Here is a 23,727-nt window from a genome sequence, read left to right on the forward strand (position 1 = left end):
TTACCTTTTTCAATAACTACCGCTGGGGCCATGCTATTCAAAGTCCTCACAATGGTCAACATCAGAACCTTGTGTGCGTCAGCGCATACAAGTCCCTGACGCCAGCGTTAAGACTTTGTATATGCTGCCGCACACAATGTCCTTATGCTAGCCAGCGTCAATCCCTTATTTATTTCAGTTACTTATATAGCGCCAACATATTACGCAGCGCTGTACAGAGATCCTCTTTTACTGTCCCCATTGGGGCTCACAATCTAAATTCCTTGTGAAACAGGGCCTCTAGGTCAGGAGTTTGAGGCTCCCAAAAGTGAACAGGTGTCGAGAAGTAAATAGGCAAGAGGTCCCAATCCCGGAGCGGTAAGAATATAGGAGTCTGGTCTGGGGTCTAAATTAATTTTTTGGGGGGTTTGGTCTGCGGTCTAAATAATTTAGGGGTCTGGTCTGGGGTCTGATTGGGGTGTGAATTAATTAGGGAGTCTGGTAGGGGATCTGAATTAATTTAGGGGTCTGGTCTGGGATCTAATTGGGGGTGTCAATTAATTTAGGGGTCAGAGGTCTGAATGAAATTAGACATCAGGTCAGTGGTCTGAATTAATTTAGGGGTCTGATTGGGGGTCTGAATTAATTTAAAGGGGTTATTCCATCATTAATTTAAGGGTGTTATCCAACATATCCACAGGACCCCAACAATCAAGAGATCAGGTTCTGAGTGCCGCAGCGGTGAAAGATCGTAGAGCCTGCAGGACCCAGAGCAGCAGCCAGGACTGCAACTTGGTGAGTGATTCTGCTGTGTAAAAGCAGAAGCTTCAACTCAATGATTTTTTTATGTTGCTCCCTCAGCACACTTAGGGTATGTTCACACAGAGTGTTTTCTGACGTTTTTCGGGCCGTAAACGGGCCAAAAACGGACCAGAGATTGGAGGCAGAATGCCTCCAAACATCTGCCCATTGAAATCAATGGTAAAAATGGCATTCTGTTCCGAAAGGCTTCTTTTTTTACGAGGCTGTTTTGAAAAATGGGCGCGTAAAAGAACGGCCGCGAAAAAGAAGTGCAGCACACTTCTTCGGACGTTTTTGGAGCTGTTTTTCATAGACTCTATTGAAAAAAGCTCCAAAAACGGCCGTAAAAAATGCAGCGAAAAACTCTACGAAAATCGCGAGTGGCTTAAAAATGTCTGAAGATCAGGAGCTGTTTTCCCTTGAAAACAGCTCCATATTTTCAGACGTTTTTAGTCTAGCGTGTGAACATACCGTCACTGTCTCTCCCCTGTCAGAAGAATCTCCCCACTGCCCCCCTTTCCAGCTTCTGCCCCTCTTAGCCCTCTTCTCCAACCCACAGAGTCTTGCCATCAAGTCTCTCCCCCATGTTCCCTGATAGAATCCCTGCCCATCTACTATCTCTGCCTTGGTCCTCCACAAAGCCCCTGCCAGTTTGGATCCTAACCCTGCCCTCCCTCCCACTACTTTCTGTTGCCATCCCCATTCCCAGATGGGGTTAAAACATCTTGACTGTATTGGGCACAGATATTCCTGATGGTGGTCCTGGCTATGGAGCCTATAAAGAGAGGGAGCCCAGCTCTGGTTTATTTAATTCCAGAGGAATTGCATTGTTAACAAGCAATAGGGCCGAGGCTTGGCCAAAGGGTCATGGAAAGGGTGTGAAAGTTGAAAAAAACACCAGGCCCTTCTGCCCTTGGTGGCAAAACAAGACAACATAATGGGGGCTCATTTTGAGCTTTGCTATGGGGCCCCACTTTTCTATGTATGCCACTGCAACCAAGTCTATAATACAATATGCACACATAAACATACGTGAACGAACTTACATATAATAAAAAAAATACTGTATGATAACTGCAGATCTCACCTTGCAAATGACCATCCATACTTTCCCCAGAAACACTGCCACTGTCTTCTTCTAAGCTATGTCTTGTTGATGTAGTTACACCTTCTGATTCGCCTTGCAATGGGACTTCCACAACCTGATATAAAACGTAATTATTCCAATGTTGTTTAAAATAGATTAATTTACAGCAACAATAACTACAAAATAAACGCATCTTTCATATTGTTCTATCCCATATTGCAAACCTGAGGCTCTCACGAATGATATGTTTAGTGAAAGTTTGCTTTTAGAGGTTTGGATACATCCTTTTTTTAAATACATTCCATGCAATAGTTTTTACAATATTTTTAAATTTGACTTCAATGAGTGTAGGGCCCACAACTCATTTTGGGGCACATGGTAGTTTTCATTTTGCCCTAAAGTGAACTAATAAAAAGAGGTGTCTGTAAATATATAGTCTTCGACTCTTGTCTAGTGCACATAAGTGAAATACATTAGACCAGAAATACTCTCTCTGTATAATATTCATCTAATATAGCATGGGAACATAACACAGATGTTATCCTTATTATTCTTTAAATACTTTTTGAATAAACAAAATAGGGGAAAAACAGACATCCAGCATTTACTTAGTTGTCAGTCTGCAAGACTTTCTACAGAGTTTCTAAAAGGTTTTCTTGATCTACATTGGAGACAGCGCCTGGGGTAAAAGGAGACAAAGTAGTCTGAGACAAAGTAGTCTGAGAGCCAAACTTTTGCTGTAGCACTGAAGGGGGGAGGATGTGGGGGAGACACGTTAAATACCTTGTGGAACAAATATAGAAGACTTGTTTATTTTACTTTTTAGCCTTTGTATTGTGATATGCAACAGAATCAAGAAGATTACTTTTAAGGCTTCGTTCACATCTGCATCGGGGTTCCGTTCGTGGGTTCCGTCAGACCTTTCCGTCAGGGGAACCCACGAACGAAAACCAAACGGAAACCATAGCTTTCTCTTTGCATTACTATTGATTTCAATGGTAAAGCTTCGGTTGCTAATGGTTTACGTTTGTATCCGTTCCATAAGGTTTCAGTTTTTTTGGCGGAATCAATAGCGCTATTGATTCCGCCAAAAAACGGAAACCTTATGGAATGGAGACAAACTGAGACAATTAGCAACGGAAGTGCTACCTTTGAAATTAATGGTAATGCAAAGAGAAAGCTATGGTTTCAATTTGGTTTCCGTTCGTGGGTTCCCCTGACGGAAAGGTCTGACGGAGCCCACAAACGGAATCCCGACACAGATGTGAACGTCTAAGTCTAACTTATTTTTTTTTCTATATCCCATGATTAGGGCCCACGTTTGATATCACTAAGAGCCCATCTTAAAGAGACTTTCCATATAATCTGCCTAACAGATTTTCTCATTAGAATGTCTCACATTTTTTCAAAATTTTTGTAGCATTATATACCAACCATCCTATAAAGCTATTTTGAGTAGTGTTCTATTTAGATTTAATCTGTATAATTTATGTAATAGTGAAAAATAGCATTTAATATACCCCACGGATGAGTTACGGACAGCTTGGGAAATTACCAGCACTAAACAACAGCCTGTTTGTTCTTTTGTATTACACAGTTACAAAGAATATTACACAGTTGCCTTTATCATGCCACTCTCATAATAATCCTATTAAAGTGTATTTATCATTACAAAAAAAATTCACACAATAATTCACAAAATAATTCCTTTTCTATCTCTCTACATGTTGTTTGCAAATGCATCTTTTCTCTCTCTATGCCTGCTTAGTGGGCAAGTTTTTCCTGGTGTGATGCCAGTGCTGTCCTCAGCCAATCAGATGTCTCCCCACTTCTGCTCCACCTCCCCTCCCACAACATGCTGTCTCACAAGCAAAGAGAAAGAGAAAATGCAGCTACATCCCCCTCTTCCCTCTCCTCCTTCCACCTGTATTACTCTAGATGCATTTTTGGGCGTTTTCAAATATTTCAAATATCACTATGACATGTCAGAAGTTTGTCAAACGTTTAGCTACGCTTTAAGTGAAAATAACAGAACATCTATTCTTTTAAGAGACATGAGAATATTTCCCAATTAATGGCATTACCTCTTGCTTTGGTATTTTGGTTTGTGGTACACCTGTCTCCTCAGGATTTAACCTAAAGAAAATACATTGAATGTTAATGTGTACATTTTTTAAGACCATAATAAAATCTATTCAGATAATATAACAAAATGTCCCACATACACTCCATATCCGTATATTGTTCTATTCTAATGTACTAACATATGATTCGTCAACATTAACACATCTGATAAAACCATATGACTACACGTATGGGCTGCTTGACATAGACCACAGGCCATTTAGTGGAAAACATAGAGGTCTTTTTCCCCAGTCTTGACTCACTATTTGACTTCTGACAAGGTAACAGTGTGGTATAGATACAGGTTGATATCAGGGTATTGCAAAATAGTTGAAAGGTCAAGACAAAAGTAATGGCATGTAGCAAAAGAATAATGCTAGATGTCAGATCTACCACCAGCCTCAGATCAAGGTCACCAGCAGACAGGCTGGTATCCAAGAATTCAGGTAAGAAATGTTGAACTAAACCTAAGATAGATTGTTTGTTGTTCAGAATTAAGGAATGGGTAGGATACATAGTCCAACTTCATAAACCTACATTGGTATGCAGGGAACACAATACACTTAAAGAGGCTCTGTCACCACATTATAAGTTCCCTATCTTATACATAATGTGATCGGCGCTGTAATATAGATTACAGCAGTGTTTTTTTATTTAGAAAAACGATCATTTTTGACGGAGTTATGACCTATTTTAGCTTTATGCTAATGACTTTCTTAATGGACAACTGGGCGTTTTTTACTTTTTGACCAAGTGGCCATTGTGGAGAGAAGTGTATGACGCTGACCTATCAGCGTCATACACTTCTCTCCATTCATTTACACAGCATTAGCGATATAGCTATATCACTATGTGCAGCCACATAAACACACTATAACGTTACTGCAGTGTCCTGACATTGAATATACATTACCTCCAGCCAGGGCGGGATGTGTATTCAGAATCCTGACACTTCTGTAGCGTTTCTGTGAGATTTACAGCAAGGCTAGCGTAATCTCGCGAGATTACGATGTAACCTGTCATTTAAAACGAGATTACTCTTGCCTTGCTGTAAATATCACACAGACTCTACAGAAGTGTCAGGATTCTGAATAGACATCACGTCCTGGCTGGAGGTAATGTATATTCACTGTCAGGACACTTGAGTAACGTTATAGTGTGTTTATGTGGCTGCACATAGCGATCTAGCTTTATCGCTATGTGCAGTGTAAATGAATGGAGAGAAGTGTATGACGCTGATTGGTCAGCGTCATACAGTCCTCTTTACAACGCCCACTTGGTCATATAGTAAAACACGCCCAGTTGTCCATTAAGAAACTCATTAGCATAAAGCTAAAATAGGTCATAACTCCGTCAAAAATGATAGTTTCTCTAAATAAAAAACACTGCTGTAATCTACATTACAGCGCCGATCATATTATGTACAAGATAGGCCACTTATAATGTGGTGACAGAGCCTCTTTAAATTGCTGTAGAAAATGTTTTAGCACATGCCTGAAAAAAGCAATGCTGGCAAAGAAAAATACACAAGCCTGGTGAGAAAACAAATTAGAACCAAGGTTGTCATACAAAACCGCAAATAGCAATAGTATACAGAAGGAAACCATTAATGTACTGGATGAAAACTGACCTGGAGCACTTCAGAGATGCCAGGTAGGAGCTCTCGCGGGCCGCCTGTCTTGCTAGTGAGAACAGCTCTACCCTCCTAAGAAGCAGGGTATTGTCCCTCATACAACACTGAGCTGCTGCTTCATTTATTGTTAGCTGATGATAACAGAATAAAGAAGACAATGATTATGGATATTGATGATAGTATTGAAACAGCAAGAACATGTATTATCTTAAAGGCTATGCACACCTTTAAAATAGTTTTTTTTTTCTAATAAAAATGTCAGTCAGTGTGTTTTGTGCAACTTTCTAAATACTTTTTATTAAAAATAATTTTAACTTTTTGAGATACAGCTGTATTAGTCAGATCCGCGGGACTGACGGGTTCAGTGTCAGCGAGTCCTGTATGTCTCTGACACGCAAGATTGAGCTGTTATCGATCACGTCTAAGTTCATAACATAATGTAAAGCGCATTTTAAAATAGTCGTTTTTGATGCGTTTTTGGCGTGTTTTTTTACGCATTTTTTGCACACTTTCTGCACGCTTTTTAGCCCATAATTAAGACTTCCAATGACTATGGGAACAATAGGCATGTTTTTACGCTTTTTTTCTGCAACGTTTTTTAAACACGCTTGCGTAAATAAAAAGTGCGTTGTTTGTACTAATGAGGCATTTTCTCATTGATTTGAATGGGAAGCTTAACAAGCTTTTTTGACGCATATTTTGGTGCCAAAATACGCGCCAAATACACGCCATATGAACAGGGCCTAATTGTAATATATGTAACATTGATATCATTTTTATGATAAATGTGATGCTTTTTGCAGAAAATACTTTTGTAGATGTTTAAATTACATGCAGTTCTAAACAATACAATATACAATTCAATGAGGAAAATTGCCTAAATCATTTTAAAATCCACAAAGGACTATCATACCATTTGTAAATAGGAACTCAAAAGGTCCTGTGTGAATGCAGGTTAATATTTTTAAGCCTTTTAAGCCCATTTAAGCCTTTGGTGTGCTTTATATGACAATTGCTCATTTCAAAGCTTCTGAGATGAGCTGGCAATGCTTTGTTCCTTCCGCCCCCACACAGTACATTAGTGCTCCCAGAGCTTGTGATATTATGATACAAGCATGAAGAGAGGCTGTGTGGAGAGCACGACAAGGATGAGTTCCTAACAGAAGCTTTATTGCATTAGTAATGCTGAGGTTTAGGGGTTTCCATTGGAATTATTGGACTTGCTTTTTCACAATGTGTATTTAAAATGTTAACATTTTTTAATGAGACAGAGTTCATCAACGGATTAGCGAACAGGATGAGTCAAATAGCTATAGAAACAAATAGCCAGGCAAGGATGTACCTTAATCTGTAGGCAAGGCATGGCAGTCTGATTCCCCTTTAAATTGGCTGACAGGCCTGACGTCGTCAGCGAGTGCCAGATGCCCTGGCAACCCAACACTATTGGCAAGATTACACCTTCCGACGGAGATCAGTATGTACAAATGACTGTCCTCTGGAAGGAATTTCAGGATACATATCGGTAGCGGACAAAATACAGTTTGTCAGATAAAATTTGCCAGATCCTCAGAAAGGCATCAGATGGATCAAAGGACCTAGAAAGAGTACATTGCTCTATGATTGTTGTCAGCCAAACAATAAGTCAAAATGTGGAAGGAAGAATGCCCAATGTGGAGTAAATTGAGTCTTTGAGCAGACTGGAGATACTCCAAATTTTTCTGGTTAGTGAAGAGAGTGATTGGAAATTTTGCGCCCTCCAAAAGAGAACGCCATTCCTCTAATGCAAGTTTCACTGCCGGCTATTCCCAAACTCTGATGGAATAGTTTTAATCTGTATAATAGAGCTTCTTGGACAAGAACTCACATAGAATTTGTCTCTTACCCCCTCGTACTGTTGGAAGGCATTCATTCAGACTCTGATTTTGATAAAGCATTGACCTTCTAGAAAAAATGGCTTATTAGGCTCAAATAGAGAATAGGATCCGAATAGAAACATGTTTGGAGATTTCAAAAGGCCGGGACGTCAAAAGCTGGCCAATCCTGGGTATGTATATTAAACAGGACAAAGTGATTGAGAATATCCCTAAAGATGTTATTCACAAATTATTGGAAAACTCCAGTGGCATTGCAGAGACCGAATGGCATCACCAGGTATTGATAGTGCCCATCCCGAGTATTAGAGGTGGTCTTCCACTCATTGCCCTTCTTGAGCTGAATACAATTTTAAGCCCCTCGCAGATCCAACTTGGTAAAATAATGAACTCCTTTGATGTGGTCGGACAATTCAGAGATCAAAGGTAGTGGGTATCCGTCCTTCACAGTAATCTTGTTCAGCCCATGATAATCTATGCATGGCCTCAAGGTTCCAGATAATGAAATGAATTCCCACTCTAGTAGACAGGGATATTAGATTATCCAATGCAGAAACAAGGTTGCGAACCACCAATTCATCTTTAATATGCCCAATAAACTTTCATAAAATGCCACAACCAGAGTTTCATTGTTCGAGGTTAATTCAAATGCCAGGATACACCATTTGACAGCATATTGGTAGAGCGGGGAAGCACCTTGTTTGAGGCCAAGAAGACCCAAAGCAGCAGAAGAATTAGGTCCTGGTACTTCTAAGCCCCTCTGAACGGATGTCAGAAAGGTGGAAAGGGAAGGCTGGATCACCACAATCCCATTGAGAAAAGGCCTGAGCCAGAGCCTCACCAGCAAGCAAAGAAATTATATAGCACACTTTTACTCAGCCCGAGTAGTTACCTCGGCTGTCTGCTGAAACATGGATGTTGCAGGGTTTGCCGGTTGCAGATCGCTGTAGCCAGGCGTGGTGAGAAACAATACAATTGTATTCAGACGACAACAGTATTTAGATATAAGCTATTGTCATCAGCAATGATCTGTGTATGGTTGTCACGTTGGGTTCGTGGACCCACTGGGTCGTACCGCCTTGACGGTATGGCAGCTGGCCAACAGTGCGCAGGTCACAGTCTATAGTTTGTATAGTGTATCTGTGGCAGCTCGGATAGTAGCTCGGACAGGAGCAAGGCAGGCTCGGTTGGGACTAGGCAACAGGCAGACAGACGTCAGGCGTGGTGTAGCAGGACAGGCGTGGTATGGAGCACAACACGACTACAGCACAGCACGACTACAGCTCAGCAAGGCACTTGACCAGGATAGCACGGGATACAGGATACAGGTACTGGAAACTGGAAAACACTAGGAGACCATTTGCATAGACAAACTTTGGGTTTGACAACAATGCTCAGGCATGGAAGGAAGGGGCTGGGCCCTTCTTATAGTCCAGGGTACTCATGGGCTAATTTTACATTAAAGTTCGGTGCGCACGGTGAGCGCTGCCGTCTCCTGAGGAGGAGAGTGGGGCCAGCGCTCGCATACCAATGGCTGCGGTTGTCAGGAGGTGAGTGAGCCTGACGGCCCGCGGCCATGGACATGACAGTATACCCCTCTTACGCCCCCTCCTCTTGAGGCCAGAACAAGAGAGAAACTTTTTCAGAAGGGTAGGAGCAATGAGGTTCTCCTCTGGCTCCCAGGACCTCTCTTCAGGACCAAACCCCCTCCAATCCACCAAATAAAAAGTCTTTCCTCTTACTCTCTTGGTGTCCAAGATCTCCTTAACCTCGAAGGTATCTGAAGGACCGCTGGAGGCAACCACAGGGCTAGGAGTCTTCAGAACCACCGGTTTCAGGAGAGAGACAAGGAAGGAGTTGGGGATCTTGAGGGTAGGAGGCAGCCGAAGCTTGTAGGCGACAGGGTTGATCTGCTGTTGGATCTCAAAGGGTCCGAGGAACCTGGGAGCAAATTTGTATGATGGCACCCACAGTCGAATATTCCAAGGGGACAGCCAGACCTTCGTGCCAGGGAGAAATTGAGGAGGTTCTCTTCTCCTTGTGTCCGCCTTCCGTTTCATGCGGTCGACTGCCAGCAGGTCTGGAATGAGCGGCCTTGTTAGCTGCACACACTGAGCAGGAAGAAACAAAGTCCATAATGTTCTTGGGCAGCGTGGGCCACCAGAAATGACGGGCAATGAGATCTCAGGTCTTACGGGTCCCCGCGTGACCTGCCAATCTAGAGGAGTGTCCACAGCGGAGGATTCTCCCTCTGTCAGCCAGGCGCACAAAAGTCCTCCCTGGAGGAATATCCCCAACTTGCAGGGGGTTGATAGAGACAATGCAAGACAGATCAATAATTTTCTGTGGAATTTCCATGGTGTCTTCTGTCTCGAAAGACCTGGACAAGGCATTGGCCCTCACATTCTTATCAACCGGGCGATAATGGAGCTCAAACTGGAACCTGGTAAAGAACAGCGACACCTGGCCTGAAGAGGATTCAGCCGTTGGGCCATCTGGAGATAGGTGAGATTCTTGTGGTTCGTAAAAATTAGGATGGGATGAGCTGCGCCCTCTAGTAGATGTCTCCACTCCTCCAGAGCCAATTTGATGGCCAGTAACTCCGGATCCCCAATCGAGTAGTTGCGTTCTGCGGAAGAGAAGAGCTGAGAGAAATATCCACATACCAATGACTTGCCCTTGGAACCTCTCTGGAACAGTAGTGCACCAGCACCGACAGAGGAGGCGTCCACCTCCAACGAGAACTGTAGAGAAACATGTGGATGATGGAGGATAGAGGCGGATGTGAAGGCACTCTTCAGGCTATTGAATGCAGACTCTGCCTCAGGAGTCCACACCTTGGCGTTCATGCCCTTCTTGGTGAGATTAGAGATAGATGTCAGTGAGGAGAAGTTTGGGATGAACTGACTGTAAAAATTGGCGAATCCCAGAAAGCGCTGAGGGCGTGGCCATTCCAAGACGGACTTTACCTTTTCAGGATGTTTGATGCGAGACGATATAGCCCAGGAGGGGTAGAGCATCTCTCTCAAACACGCACTTCTCCAACTTAGCGTACAGACGACTCTCCCTTAACCGCAGCAAAACTTGACGGCCATGTCTCTGATGAGCCATAGGATCTGGTGAAAAAATTAAGATGTCATCAAGATAGACTACTACACAAACATAGAGGAGGTCACGGAGGATGTTATTAAAGATCTCGTGGAAGACCACGGGTGCATTACACAGGCCAAAGGGCATTACTAGATATTCATAGTGTCCGTCACGGGTGTTAAATGCAGTCTTCCATTCATCCCCCTGGCGAATCCGGATTATGTTGTAAGCCCCATGCAGGTCTAGTTTGGAAAAAATCTTGGCACCACGTATACGATCAAATAGTTCAGAGATCAATGGCAACAGATACTTCTTTTTCACCGTGATCTGGTTGAGACCCCGGTAGTCGATACAGGGACGCAGAGAACCATCCTTTTTCTTGACAAAGAAGAACCTGGCACCTGCGGGGGAGGGAGATTTCCGTATGAAGCCCCGCTCCAAGTTCTCTTTAACAGAGGCGGTCATGGACAGAGTCTCTGGTAAGGAGATTGGATATACCCTACCATGGTGAAGGGATGCACCAAGAATCAGCTCGATAGGACAGCCATACACATGGTGTGGGGGCAGCGTCTCCGCCTCCTTCTTGCTGAAGACGTCCGAAAATGCAGCATAATGACCAGGCAATCCTGCCAAGGACTGAGGCAGAGGAGGCTGAGCCGAACGAATCTGTCCCAGGCAACGGTTGTGACACTCGGAACCCCACTGGAGAACTTCTCCAGAGTTCCAGTCCAGGACTGGGGAATGTAGTCGGAGCCAAGGCTGGCCCAGCAGCACGGGGTTAACGGCCTTGGACAAGACAAAGAACGATAGCAGCTCGGAGTGGAGAGCTCCCATTTGGATCCTCAGCGGCTTGGTCACAGCTATAACTGGGTCTGGCAGAGGAAGTACATTTACCGAAGCAAACATCAACAGCCTCTCCAGAGGGGTAGTGGGTAATTGAAGAACATCCACCAGGTCTCTACAAATGAAATTAGCAGCGGATCCAGAGTCCAGATACACTGAGACCCGATGGGTTTTCTCGCCGGACACTATGGTCACGGGTATGAAGAATTTAGACAGAAGTCCATTTTTACCCAAGGTGGTCTCTCCTACCAACCCTAGGCTTTGGGGCTTTTGGGGACACAGATGCACAAGATGGCCTCCGAGGCTGCAATATAGACAGAGTCCCGAAGTGCGTCTACCCAGGAGAAACAACGCAGATAGCTTACACTGGTCCATCCTCACAGACTCCTTAGGAGGATCGGCTTCTGAGGACAGCAGAGGTTGCTGCAAGGGTGGGGCCGGACTAGGAAGGCCTCCCTCCCGACGAGCTTCTTGGAGCCGTTCTCGGATCCTCATATCAATCCGGATGGACAGAAGGATGAGGTCATCCAGGGTAGACGGTGGATCTCGAGCGGCAAGTTCATCCTTAATCTTAGGAGACAGTCCCTGCCAGAATTTATCCACCAGGGCCTCATTGTTCCACAACAGTTCTCCCGCCAGGGTGCGGAAGTGGATGGCGTACTCGCCCACGGAGAAGTCTCCTTGGCGTAGGTTTAGCAAGGAAGCCGCAGCAGATGAAACTTGTCCGGGCTCCTCAAACACCATGTGAAAAGTCCGGAGGAAGCCCTGGAAGTCACGGGTCTCTGGTCCTTGTCTCTCCCAGATAGGATTCACCTATGCAAGGGCCTTGCCATTGAGGAGAGAGATGATAAAAGCCACCATTGCGCCATCAGACGAAAATGCACTTGCATACAGACTGAAGTGGATCTGGCACTGGTTCAAAAATCCACGACAGGTACCTGCGTCTCTATCATAGCGGTCAGGAAGTGTCAAAGAAAAACGGGCATCAACACTGCCAGTAGGTGTAGTAGGAGGAACAGCAGCTTGTGCCTCTTGCCGACGTGTGAGAATGTTCAAGGCCTGGAGGAGTTGGTCCTGTCGAGACCGGAGGTCCAGCATATCCGGCCGCATCTCTTGTGACGTCATCTTGGTCTTGGATCGACCAGTGGGGTCCATGGCCTGAGCGTACTGTCACATTGGGTCCGTGGACCCACTTGGCCGTACCGCCTTGATGGTATGGCAGCTGGCCAACAGGGTGCAGGTCACAGTCTATAGTTGGTATAGTGTACCTGTGGCAGCTCGGACAGTAGCAAGGCAGGCTCGACTGGGACTAGGCACGAGGCAGACGTCAGGCGTGGTGTAGCAGGACAGGCGTGGTATGCACCACAGCATGACTACAGCTCAGCACGGCACTTGACTAGGATAGCACTGGATACAGGTACAGGAAACACTGGGAACTGGATAACACTACAAGACCATTTGCATAGACAAACTTTGAGTATGACAACAACGCTCAGGCATGCAAGGAAGGGGTTGGGCCCTTCTTATAGTCCAGGGTATACATGGGCTAATTTTACATTAAATTTTGGTGCGCGCGCTGCCTCTTTAAGAGCGGGCACAAGCGTGCGCGCGCACCCTACGGGACCCGGCCGAGGTGAGTGGAAGTGAGCGCTGGCGTCTCCTGAGGAGGAGAATGGGGCCAGCGCTCGCAAACCCATGGCTACGGCCGTCAGGAGTTGAGTGAGCCTGACAGACCGCGGCCATGGACATGACAATAGTATTGTTAGCCGAGCATGTCCGATCTACGTTTCTTTGTACGTCAGTATATGTTTGACACCTTTGTACAACTGTAATAGCCAATGTCACCTACAGTATTGTGTTTTTGGGGATGTGACATACAACATTTTGGGGTTGTGACACACTTTTTACCTAAGGCTCTATCTACATCTCCGTTAGAAGCCTCATATTACATTTAAAAAATGACAGAAACTATAGCGCAGCATGCTGCACTATTTTTTATGGTAAAATGGCGGACACTATGACGGAAACCCAACAAACCCACAATAAAGTCAATAGGGTCCATCGGGTGCCAATGGTGTCTGTCATGATGGATCCGTCGCAGCACTTTTTACATTTTTCTGCTCCTATGACGGAACACAAACATTGAACTCCTAGCACAGATGTTAACATAACCTAATGTGTATAGCTAGTTTCGGTGTGAATAGCAATGGATTCCAATCACTTTTCTCCTTAAATCATGCATTCTGGAAATTAAACCGTTAAAAATACCACACCACGTAAACAAGTATATCTATTTTGTTGTTATAACTCTTTGCTTTCCAGAGTGCCCAGTTTAGAACAAATTCCAACTAAAATTCTGTCATTTCCAATTGCTGATTTAAAAAAGGTTTGAAAGTGTGAATGATGACTGATTCTCTCATTTACACTATTGTACAATGTTCACCTAATCTGTAGTCACAGTGTAAACGGTACATTTTGGCATGTTAGCTTTTATAGTATAAATTAGAAAAAAAAATGCATTACACTTGTAAATTAGTAACGTGTTGTTAAATTATAATAGGATTTAGACTGCATTTCTCACTAATATAAAGTACATTCATTGTATTGTAATAAAATACAAATGCAAATAAAATAGCTGACCTCATGCAGAGTGAGTCTTTTTCCTTCACGTCTCTTAGAGTCACTTCTCCCATAGATAGCACTGTGTCTTCGAATCTCCCTCTCTTTCCTTTGCCCTCCATCTGGTATCTGAAAGATATGTCCTAGCGATCGTCCCAATTTTTTGTTAATTTTCAGCATGGACCGTGCCTCAGCGATATCTCCTCGAGGCAAGCCTTTCATTAGCTTCTCAACACTGTTCGATATCACATGTACCAGCTCAGGGTCTAATCTTTCACCTCCTGTTGCATATTGTGTTCCTCTTCCATCTTCATCATCGTCAACATCTTCATCCTCTCCTTCATTTAGTTCTGGAGACACTTGCACTGTCCAAGGTCTGTTGTCTAGTTGTGATGGAGATGTTTTGCCAAGCTGTTCCTGTTGCTCTGGAAGTACAAAACCACCAATTCCTTTGTTTAAAGTTTCAAGGTTACCAATATGACCATTACATGGTCGTGCTACTCTTCCCATGGTTTCTGATATCTTAAACAAAGGTATACTAGCACTGAGAGGGACACTGTTCAATGGTGGCTGGTTGAAAAGTCCTGGATTAGTAGCCCAATCGCGTAAGGCCTTCTGCAGTCGTCGGACATGCAATGGCTTTGTAGCCATGCCAACCAAGGACATAATTTCCAAAAATTCATCCTCTCCAGCCTCACATAACTGCTGAACATCATCGCCTCCCTGCTGGATGAAGGTGTCATAATAACCTAGTAAGTTGGCTCTCTGTAGAACACGATACAGCTGCAGCTCACCCAGGGTACGTGGGAGGGATGTTTCTGCAATGATCCTACAGGTCAAAACACAATTAAAGAATAAGTATAAACAGAAAATGCCAAAAAGTACAAGAAGTTCTAAAAAATGAAATTTAAAGGGGTAGTCTGGTTTCTAAAAAGAAAGGTTATTCATTTTTAAATGAAAAGCTTTACAATTTTGCAGTGTACATTCTGTATGGATTCCTTGTTGTTTTAAAGATCTCTGCTTGCAGTCATTCTTTACTTCCAGCAGATAGAAATCTGTTCTAGTCATGTGATGGACACACAAGTGCACAGCTTCTTAAAATCCACAGCTCTTACTACAAGTTCCTATTAAATGGCTCTAAGTAGAGATCTTGAAAACATGAATAATTGATACATAAAGCTTATTGGAAAATCTTATAACTTTTTTTTTATTATAAAATGAATAACCTTTATTTAATGAAACCAAATTAACCCTTTAAAGCCATAAAACATTTTTTAATGATATCGCTTCTAAAGTTGACATACTGTTACAGTAAAGAGGTTTATCATTGACTTATTAACACAATATTTTTTAACACTGCAAAGATTCTAAATGAGCACAAGAATAAGTAAAAGCACCAAAAAGAGGTAATGCAGATAAATTGTATAAACTATAATAATTCATATAATACAAGATCTATCTAAACAAATAGAATAGTGTCAGCCAGGTTTAGAGCAATAAGCTTTGTAAGACTAGTTTTGTCTACGCCATATCTTGTATATGCTGCATGTTATGGATAAAAGCCATTACACTATGTCGAACACAGCCTTATTTAGTTACCTCTATGTTATCAAATAAGATATGTACCTGCTGAATTGTGCCTTGCAGTATTTAGAGATAGAAGGTGGCTTTGACTCTTGTACAGCTAGACCATAAACTGCTCATTACACACATTAAGCATAAGTAAGTTTAGAATATAAGTGGATTTAGAGACATTGGCACCTTTGTAGTCAATGTTATTATACTAGTATTACATTTGTGTCTGGTACATATTTTCATCCCTTTTATTTGAAGATTGTGTTTCTTTCGAGCGTCTGCTATTTTGTCTAAGATGTAATTTTATTGTTCTATCCAAGCACCTGAGAAGAGCTACTTTTCTGTGACTATTAACTCCCACATGCTGAGGTCGAATGTATGTTTTATACCTCGGTAGTCAGTCTTTTAATTAACATTTTTGCACATAATCATTTAGGTGGAAAGTAATTTTAGCCTGTTGGTACACTAAGGGAATTAAAATCACTGGGATATATGTATCCACGAGGCCCCATGCACACGACCGTAAAGAATCTCCGTAATTGCGAACTGTAATACGGTCCGCAATTACGAACCCATTCAGTTCTATTGGCCGCGGACAGCTTTCCGTATTGCTACGGATAGGTGTACGTGCCATAGAACTGTACCGCAAAAGATAAAACACGTACTATCTTTTGCATTTTACGGGCCATGCTCCCATACTTTGTATGGGAGAATTGGCCGAAAATGCTGGCGCTGCCCCGCGGCTGTCGGCGACCAGTCGTGCCCGAAACCGCGGACCGTGATTACAGGCATGGCCGTGTGAATGAGGCCTAACTGCACTACGCATGTACATAAAATACTTAATAAATTATGACATCTTCATTCCAATGTGACATCACTTATTCAAAGTGAACTTTACCACCACTTTTTTTTTAGTGTTAACTTTCTTTTTACGTTATTTTACAGTAATTGTGATACATTAGTCAATTGAGTCAATGGAAATGAATCCTTTAGAATAAAAATATATTGGTCATAAAAAAGCAGGGACCTATAAAAGCCACAAACTTAGATCAATTAATGTAGAACACCAATAAGCTCATGTTATGGGAATCTGCATATTGTAGTTAGGTGCATGTCTGGCTGTCCATGCACCTGAAAGGGAAACCTACGCCAGCTACGACCTACGACCTATAGTAAATTTCACAAGCGTGGCCCTCTTTTGTTAAGCCCCACCCACTTTTCGGGAAAGAGTCCTGGATGGCGTAAATGTCTCTAAAGTTTAAATTTTGTTATGCAAATTGCAAGTTTTGATGCATTTGTGACTTTTTCATGCCTGAAAGCTGGCGTAGAAAAATTAAATACATTCCCTTTATAGTGATTAGATTACATGGTAGTCTGCAGTCTGAAGCTCTAGAATGTTAATTAATATAAAGAAATAGTGCGGCTCAAATTTGGAGCTCCTTCTAAAATATATTAGAAATTAGCTTGATAGCAATTCCCTAATACACTATTATCACAGTTGGAAGGCTGATGAAAACTGAAAATCCATATTGATGCCCTGCATACGATTGAGAAGACTACCAACTGTCATTTACAGGAGTCTGTAGTCTATGCATTGCAGTAAAACAGGTTGTACTCTGCTGATCAACCCTTAAGAAAGTTACTTGGAATTTGAAATGATCTTGGAATATTTGTTAGCTATGCAATTACAGAATATGTTCTTTCGGCCAGGATCACACACACAGTTTTCAAGCAATTTTTGCTTCAGTTTTTTTGAGCCAAACACTGGAGTGAACACAAAAGGAAGGAGATAAACGTTATACATTTACTTTTGGAACCAATTATGGCTTTGGCTCCAAAAAATTAACCACAAACTGTGTGTAATCCTGGCCTTAAAGCGACTCCAATGGAGGGCTTTGCTTTTGTGAACAGAATTTGGTCCCCTAGACCATCCACACACCAGACAAAACATCTGTACAAACCTATCATCACTTCAATCAGGTATGGTTAGCTCCCCCTTACAAAGTGATGTACAACTTTTACTGGTATAATACGTTGGTAATAATGAAGAATAGATTGTTATATAATGGAACCAAATAAGTAAAGAAAAGAAAAACAAATTATATATATACATATTTTTTTGCTTAGTTCTAAACTTAATGGCTTTGTTTGACATTAAAACAGCTCCACTCTTGTCCATGGGCTGTGTCAGGTATTGCAGCTTAGTTACATACTTACTACAACCCTGCAGTAAAATGACTTTTCTGATCTTGGCCATCAATTTTCAGTTGAAAACTTACAATTGCTATCTTGTTGTCTGTAAGGCCGAATTCAGACGACCATAGTATACGTCCGTGGGACGGCCGTCACCCGGATGCATGTATTTTAATGGTGCCGTTTACACGGCCGTTGATTCAACGGACCGTGCGAAGGATCTGTTCAAAAAAAGAACATGTTTGATTTTCTTCCATTTTCACGGATCCCTCGATAGACTCAAGTCTATGGGGATTCGTGAAAACAGTACCTGCACAGGTGCAACTCGGACGTGAAGAACGGACATCCGAGTTTGCACTCATTTGTGTAAATCTGGCCTTAAGGGCACACAATTGTTTGCTTGCAATATTTTCACAGACCCCAAGGGTGTCTCTGATCTTTCCGTTGAGCCAATTATCACTAGGACAACATATATTGCTCTGAGAGTGTCTGACCCTCATGTGTGCGTAATGATGCCATAACCAATTTTCCATTGTAGAAAATAATAGCATATTGCCAAGAAATGCCATCACCATCTGAGAGTTGGGGTTTCGACTGTCAGGACCCTCATCGATCCTCAGAATGAAGGGGTTCACTTCTTATTCCTGCACAGCGCCGCTGGGCTGCAGTTCCCTGAACAGAAGGTAGTTGGGAGCGCTGCTGTGCAGGCAAAATGGTACCATAGGTCGAACTCCCACAGATCATAATATGCAATAACATTACAAGATGGGAATACCCCTTTAAAGCAAAACAAAAGTAGTGAAACTTCGTAGCCATTACCAGTAAATACAAATTACCAGTGTAGGCTCAATAGAAAATATTTTAATTATGTTTAGAATGATGGAATAAGACTAGATATTGGGAGATTTAGTACAAACATAGTAAAACTATAAAAATGATTTCATACAGGTGCATCTTAAGGCCCTTTTACACCGGATGTGTTCATCAACATCGTTGATCGGCGCTTGTTTGCTCCTGTCACATGGAGCTATGGATGGGGACGACCGGTCGTTACTCCGATCGCTCAGCCCCATACATTTTTATCATGTCGGCAGCGCGTCTCCCTGTTTACACCTGGCGATGTGCTGCCGACAACGATAATCTTTTACTTACTTTTTTTTAAAACGATAGGACCAGCAGATGATCGAGCGTTTGCTCGTTCATCTGCTGATCGTTCCCCTGTTTACACAGGGCAATTATTGGCAACTAAGCATTATATTAACGCCCGTCTGCCCGATAATCGTCCTGTCTGAAACCCCCTTTAGCTTTACAGGTTGTAGTTAAAGAGGCTCTGTCACCAGATTTTGCAACCCCTATCTGCTATTGCAGCAGATAGGCGCTGCAATGTAGATTACAGTAACGTTCAAGTAAGTCGATCTTACCTGCAAACGCTGATGCTGCTGCAGAATCAACTGTAGCCTCTGGTGCCGATGTGGCCGTCACGATGCAGGACCTGTGAGTGACGTCACAGATCTGCACTGTCACAAGCTGGGCGTTCTGAAGAGAAGAGGATGTTACTTCTCTTCACAGCGCCCAGCTAGTAAAAGTATTAAAAACGCCCCGATGTACGCACCTAATACACGCCCAGTTGGACTTTTACTTTTAAACACACCCACTTGGACTTTTGCAAGCCTCATTTGCATAATTACAAAAATGGTCATAACTTGGCCAAAAATGCTCGTTTTTTAAAAATAAAAACGTTACTGTAATCTACATTGCAGCGCCTATCTGCTGCAATAGCAGATAGGGGTTGCAAAATCTGGTGACAGAGCCTCTTTAAGATCACACAAATGATACATGGTGACAGAGAATAATACTTGTCTAAAGCTGAGTGAATAACCCATTGTTAATCTGATGAAATGGGAGCACAGACTGCTAAGCGTCGGAATCCACCCACATGTTTATTCATGGAATTGCAGAGGTGGAGTGGGATAGACTGGGTGTTGTTTAACTGAACACCCACAGTAATTGTTTCATTTGCCACAGAAACTTTTATATTCATGGGAAAGTTATGTACCATAAAATGAAAAGATTTTTTCAAATTGTGAAATCACTATTGAAAATTCAATGTAGAATTTCACTAAGACATGAATATTGACTAATAAGTACTTGCTAAATGACTTGCCTGATCTGAAGACAATGAAGTTCTGCGGACACATCTCTTTTTGCTTTAGGGGCCCATGCACTCAGTGTGCCACCCTATGGTGCCCAATGCTTATGTAATACGGAATAGGACAGAGCATTGGTTGTCACTTTTGAATTTGCTTTTAGCTCTAATGGCGTCTGTTCTAACTTCTGATTTACTAATCTGTGGCCATGTTTTATGTTTCGGATGGAAATTCTCTTTAATACTGACATTTACCCAAGTTGAGTCTCCTACACCCACATTAATGCTCCACTATGTTATCTTAACTATGTGCAAGTCCCATTCTATAAGGGGTCCATGTATAGAAATTATGATACCTACCACTCATGAGTATATCTGATAAATGTACAGTACAGCTCTTGTTATGGTGTAATCCAGTGCTTGGAAATGTACTGTATGTGGTACAGCTAGTCCCGTACTGGCATGTATTTTGAAGGAAAACAAGAAAATATGTCTGCCAACATCAGAGGGCACTAAACCAAATGTAGTGTTGTATATAATTGCCAACATTTGAAAGCTATTTCCAAGGACACTTTGCTGCAGGGAAGAAGCATCTTTGTACAGATCACTTCACACCAGCAGCTGGTATAATACTTTTACAAGGGTGGCACTAGCGACCCATGGTCTCAGATGTGAGTGCTCATTACTTTTGAGACTGCACTAGCTGTTGTTCATTTTTAACCCAACACAACTGACAGGTCACTATATAAAACTTTAAACGCCAGCCCCAAGTGCCGAAAATACTACAGACGCATGAAAATTTGGTGATGTTGTGGTGAGCAAAACCACATAACCATTTTCTTAAGAAGATATTAATACTTTTAGAAGGCCCTTGCTGCAATGTCAGGCCACTCGATAAGAGAGAGCATGTGGTAACTTCATCCCTGACCTGCAAGGATACCGCAACTTCTTTGATGGGAAGCGCACAAAGCAAAGAGAGGATGGAGCTTCCTAAACCACAAAGGTAGCCTTTTATTGCTGCCCTCTTTATTTAAGCCCTGGTTTGAGATTGCACCCTCATAACCCACAAGTCCAGGATAAAGCTAAACCCGACCCTTACAGTTACTAAAATTAAAGAAACAGGCCTAATTAAATACATTTTTATCTTAACAGTGAAATGACGCCCCCTAGTCCTACGCCTATGTGCCTGCAGGCCACCAACAAGAATCAGATCACAAAATGAGATCACAGAACTAGAAAAATGTTTATGCACACCATGGCTTTTATTGTAAACTGGTTAAGCCAGTGAAAGGATATTACCAAAAAACAGAATAATCCATCCTACACACCATGCACACCCACTCTATAATACTATGTGCATAGAAGCAAAGAAAGAATAATGTACTGGTCAGAAATTATCCATTTAGTCACCCCAACCATTGACTACCCATGATCTATACATTTAAAAAACATGATCAACATAGAATTGTGTTTTACTCTACAAAAAAAAAGTATATCAACCCTACAAGACCATTTCACAATTACTGTATCAAACAGTTTTACAATATGACCTGATTATGGAGGGGATCATAATACAATTCTATTACTGGACAGGCCATGCATCACCATGGTGATCTAAGTCTAGTTCAGTAGGACCGCGGAAGGTCCTGATATTACGGGTGTAGTACGGACCATAAAACAAAGGATATGTGACTGCAGTCAAATCGCTTTTCTGAATCTGGAATTTAAGACAGTTGGAAATTGTGCAATAAATCAACCCCACTGGCGACCTGCAAGGTTTTTTGTTAGCTGTCTTGTGATTTACACCTTCACTTATAAAAAGGTTCAACATAAGTTTTTGTTTATCTGATCTACATCTGAATGAGGGTATGTTCACACGGCAGCGTCCGTAACGGCTGAAATTACGGGGCTGTTTTCAGGAGAAAACAGCACCGTAATTTCAGCCGTAATGGCATGTTGAGGCGCTTTTTGCTGCGTCCATTACGGACGTTAAATGGAGCTGGTTTTCCATGGAGTCCATGGAAAACGGCTCCATTTACGTATGAAGAAGTGACAGGCACTTCTTTGACGCGGGCGTCTTTTTTACGCCCCGCCTTTTGACAGCGGGGCGTAAAAAAATGACCGTGTGCACAGAACATCGTAAGACCCATTCTAATGAATGGGCAGATGTTTGCCAACGCTATCGAGGTGCACTTTCGGACGTAAATCGAGGCGTAAAACGCCCGAATTACGTCCGTAAATAAGCCGTGTGAACATACCCTTAGTCAGGTAGAACAATGACAGCATTTTACCACGTAGGGCATTATTGTCATTACTGTGTGCAAATTGTGCTGTGTGTGTGACCCTCCTGTTCAGTGCTGTTCTGTCCTGAGACAGGTCCATATGATGAGTTTCTGGTTGATCAGATAGAACTTCTTGTGTATGGGCGCATTGCGGAAACCAAAAAGTCCTGTGAAGTTTTCTTAGAGAATAAAAAGTTAATACAACTCTAACAGAGCTCCTCATTGCTCCACTAATCCATCCCAGATACGGAAGCTAGTGTCCATTATTATTATTATTATTACTATTATTATTATTCAACTTTACCTGCTAATGTATGAGAATGGAGATGAAAAATGCTATCTTTACCTGTGCCTTTTCACCTCCCATACATATGATTCACCACATATTAGTGGCCCTCTCTATGAAACTTTCCAAATAATTGAGCATTTCATGATGAATAAAACACAATGTCCTTAAAAGGGGTTATGTAGGGACCGAAAAGTATTAGCAGTGTACTCACTGCAGTATGTCAGTACACTGCTAATATACATTCCGGTCCCCAGTCACATTGATTATAAGATTTTAATAGATTTCTATAGCGCTGGCGGGGCCGGAAGTCTAGTGGCTCAGTCTAACCTCATGACGACACGACTCGTCGTCATGTGACGGGCACCGCTGTACACCATGTAATCGCTGTACTACTGCTACATAGAGTACAGAGGATCCAGTCACATGATGAAGAGTTGTGTCGTCTTAAAGGAAGTGCCCCTAGACTTCCGGTCCCCCACCAGAGCTATAGAAATCTATTAAAATCTTATAATAAGCACAACGGGGGGACCGGAATGTATATTAGCGAGTGTACACACATACTGCAGTGAATACACTTCTAATACTTTCCGTCCCCACATAACCCCTTTAAGTAACTAAGTCAATCAAGACATCTACAGTAGTTCAGAAGATCTGCTGCAGATCTGGCAATAACTTCCAAAGCCACCCATTGAATTTCTTACATGGAAGTCTCCGTCTATGTAATCTTTCGTATGAAATCTTTGGGTATGTTCACATAGTTTATTTTCAGGTGAATTCCGGAGAGTAAAATGCTCGTATTACACTCCAAAATACATATGAAATACGCCTGCAAACAGTTTCTCATTGATTTCAATGGAAAATACCCTGTGTAGTACATATGAGGCATATTTTTACGCTGATAAATTCAAACAATGCCTCGTAAAAAAGAAGTGGCATGTCACTTCTTGTAGCATTTAGAAGCTGATTTTATATTGACATTACAAAAACGCTTTGAAAATACGCCTCAAAATATACTTGAAAAACGCTTGCAAAAATGTGTGAACATAGCCTTAATGAAAACGGAATTAATCCATAATAAAATAAATATGTGCAGTATGAACATATTCAGCTTTCTGTGAAATATGGCTTTAATGGAGACATTTTACCAAGGTATTACGTAATAACTAGTGTGCAAACATCTCCACGTAACTCACAG

The 23,727-nt window shown here is 42.2% G+C and overlaps 1 protein-coding gene and 1 long non-coding RNA gene across 4 annotated transcripts in view; one reads left to right on the plus strand and one right to left on the minus strand.

The window, feature by feature from the left end:
- The window catches only part of NAB2 (NGFI-A binding protein 2), a 32,506-nt gene that overhangs the window by 7,494 nt on the left and 1,285 nt on the right, over positions 1–23,727 (minus strand). For all 3 annotated transcript variants that reach the window (XM_075852011.1, XM_075852012.1, XM_075852013.1), the window contains exons 2-5: positions 14,069–14,876; positions 5,622–5,755; positions 3,952–4,003; positions 1,868–1,982 (exon numbers count right to left, since the gene is read on the minus strand). In XM_075852011.1, coding sequence (XP_075708126.1) covers positions 1,868–1,982; positions 3,952–4,003; positions 5,622–5,755; positions 14,069–14,876 — 1,109 coding nt within the window. The remainder of the gene's footprint in view (positions 1–1,867; positions 1,983–3,951; positions 4,004–5,621; positions 5,756–14,068; positions 14,877–23,727) is intronic.
- Positions 1–23,727, plus strand: part of LOC142742368 (uncharacterized) — an 88,323-nt gene that overhangs the window by 3,887 nt on the left and 60,709 nt on the right. Inside the window, exon 2 of the long non-coding RNA XR_012881362.1 lies at positions 680–774. This is a non-coding gene — a long non-coding RNA (uncharacterized LOC142742368). The remainder of the gene's footprint in view (positions 1–679; positions 775–23,727) is intronic.

Source organism: Rhinoderma darwinii, chromosome 2, assembly GCF_050947455.1.
Source record: "Rhinoderma darwinii isolate aRhiDar2 chromosome 2, aRhiDar2.hap1, whole genome shotgun sequence".
NCBI lineage: Eukaryota > Metazoa > Chordata > Amphibia > Anura > Rhinodermatidae > Rhinoderma > Rhinoderma darwinii.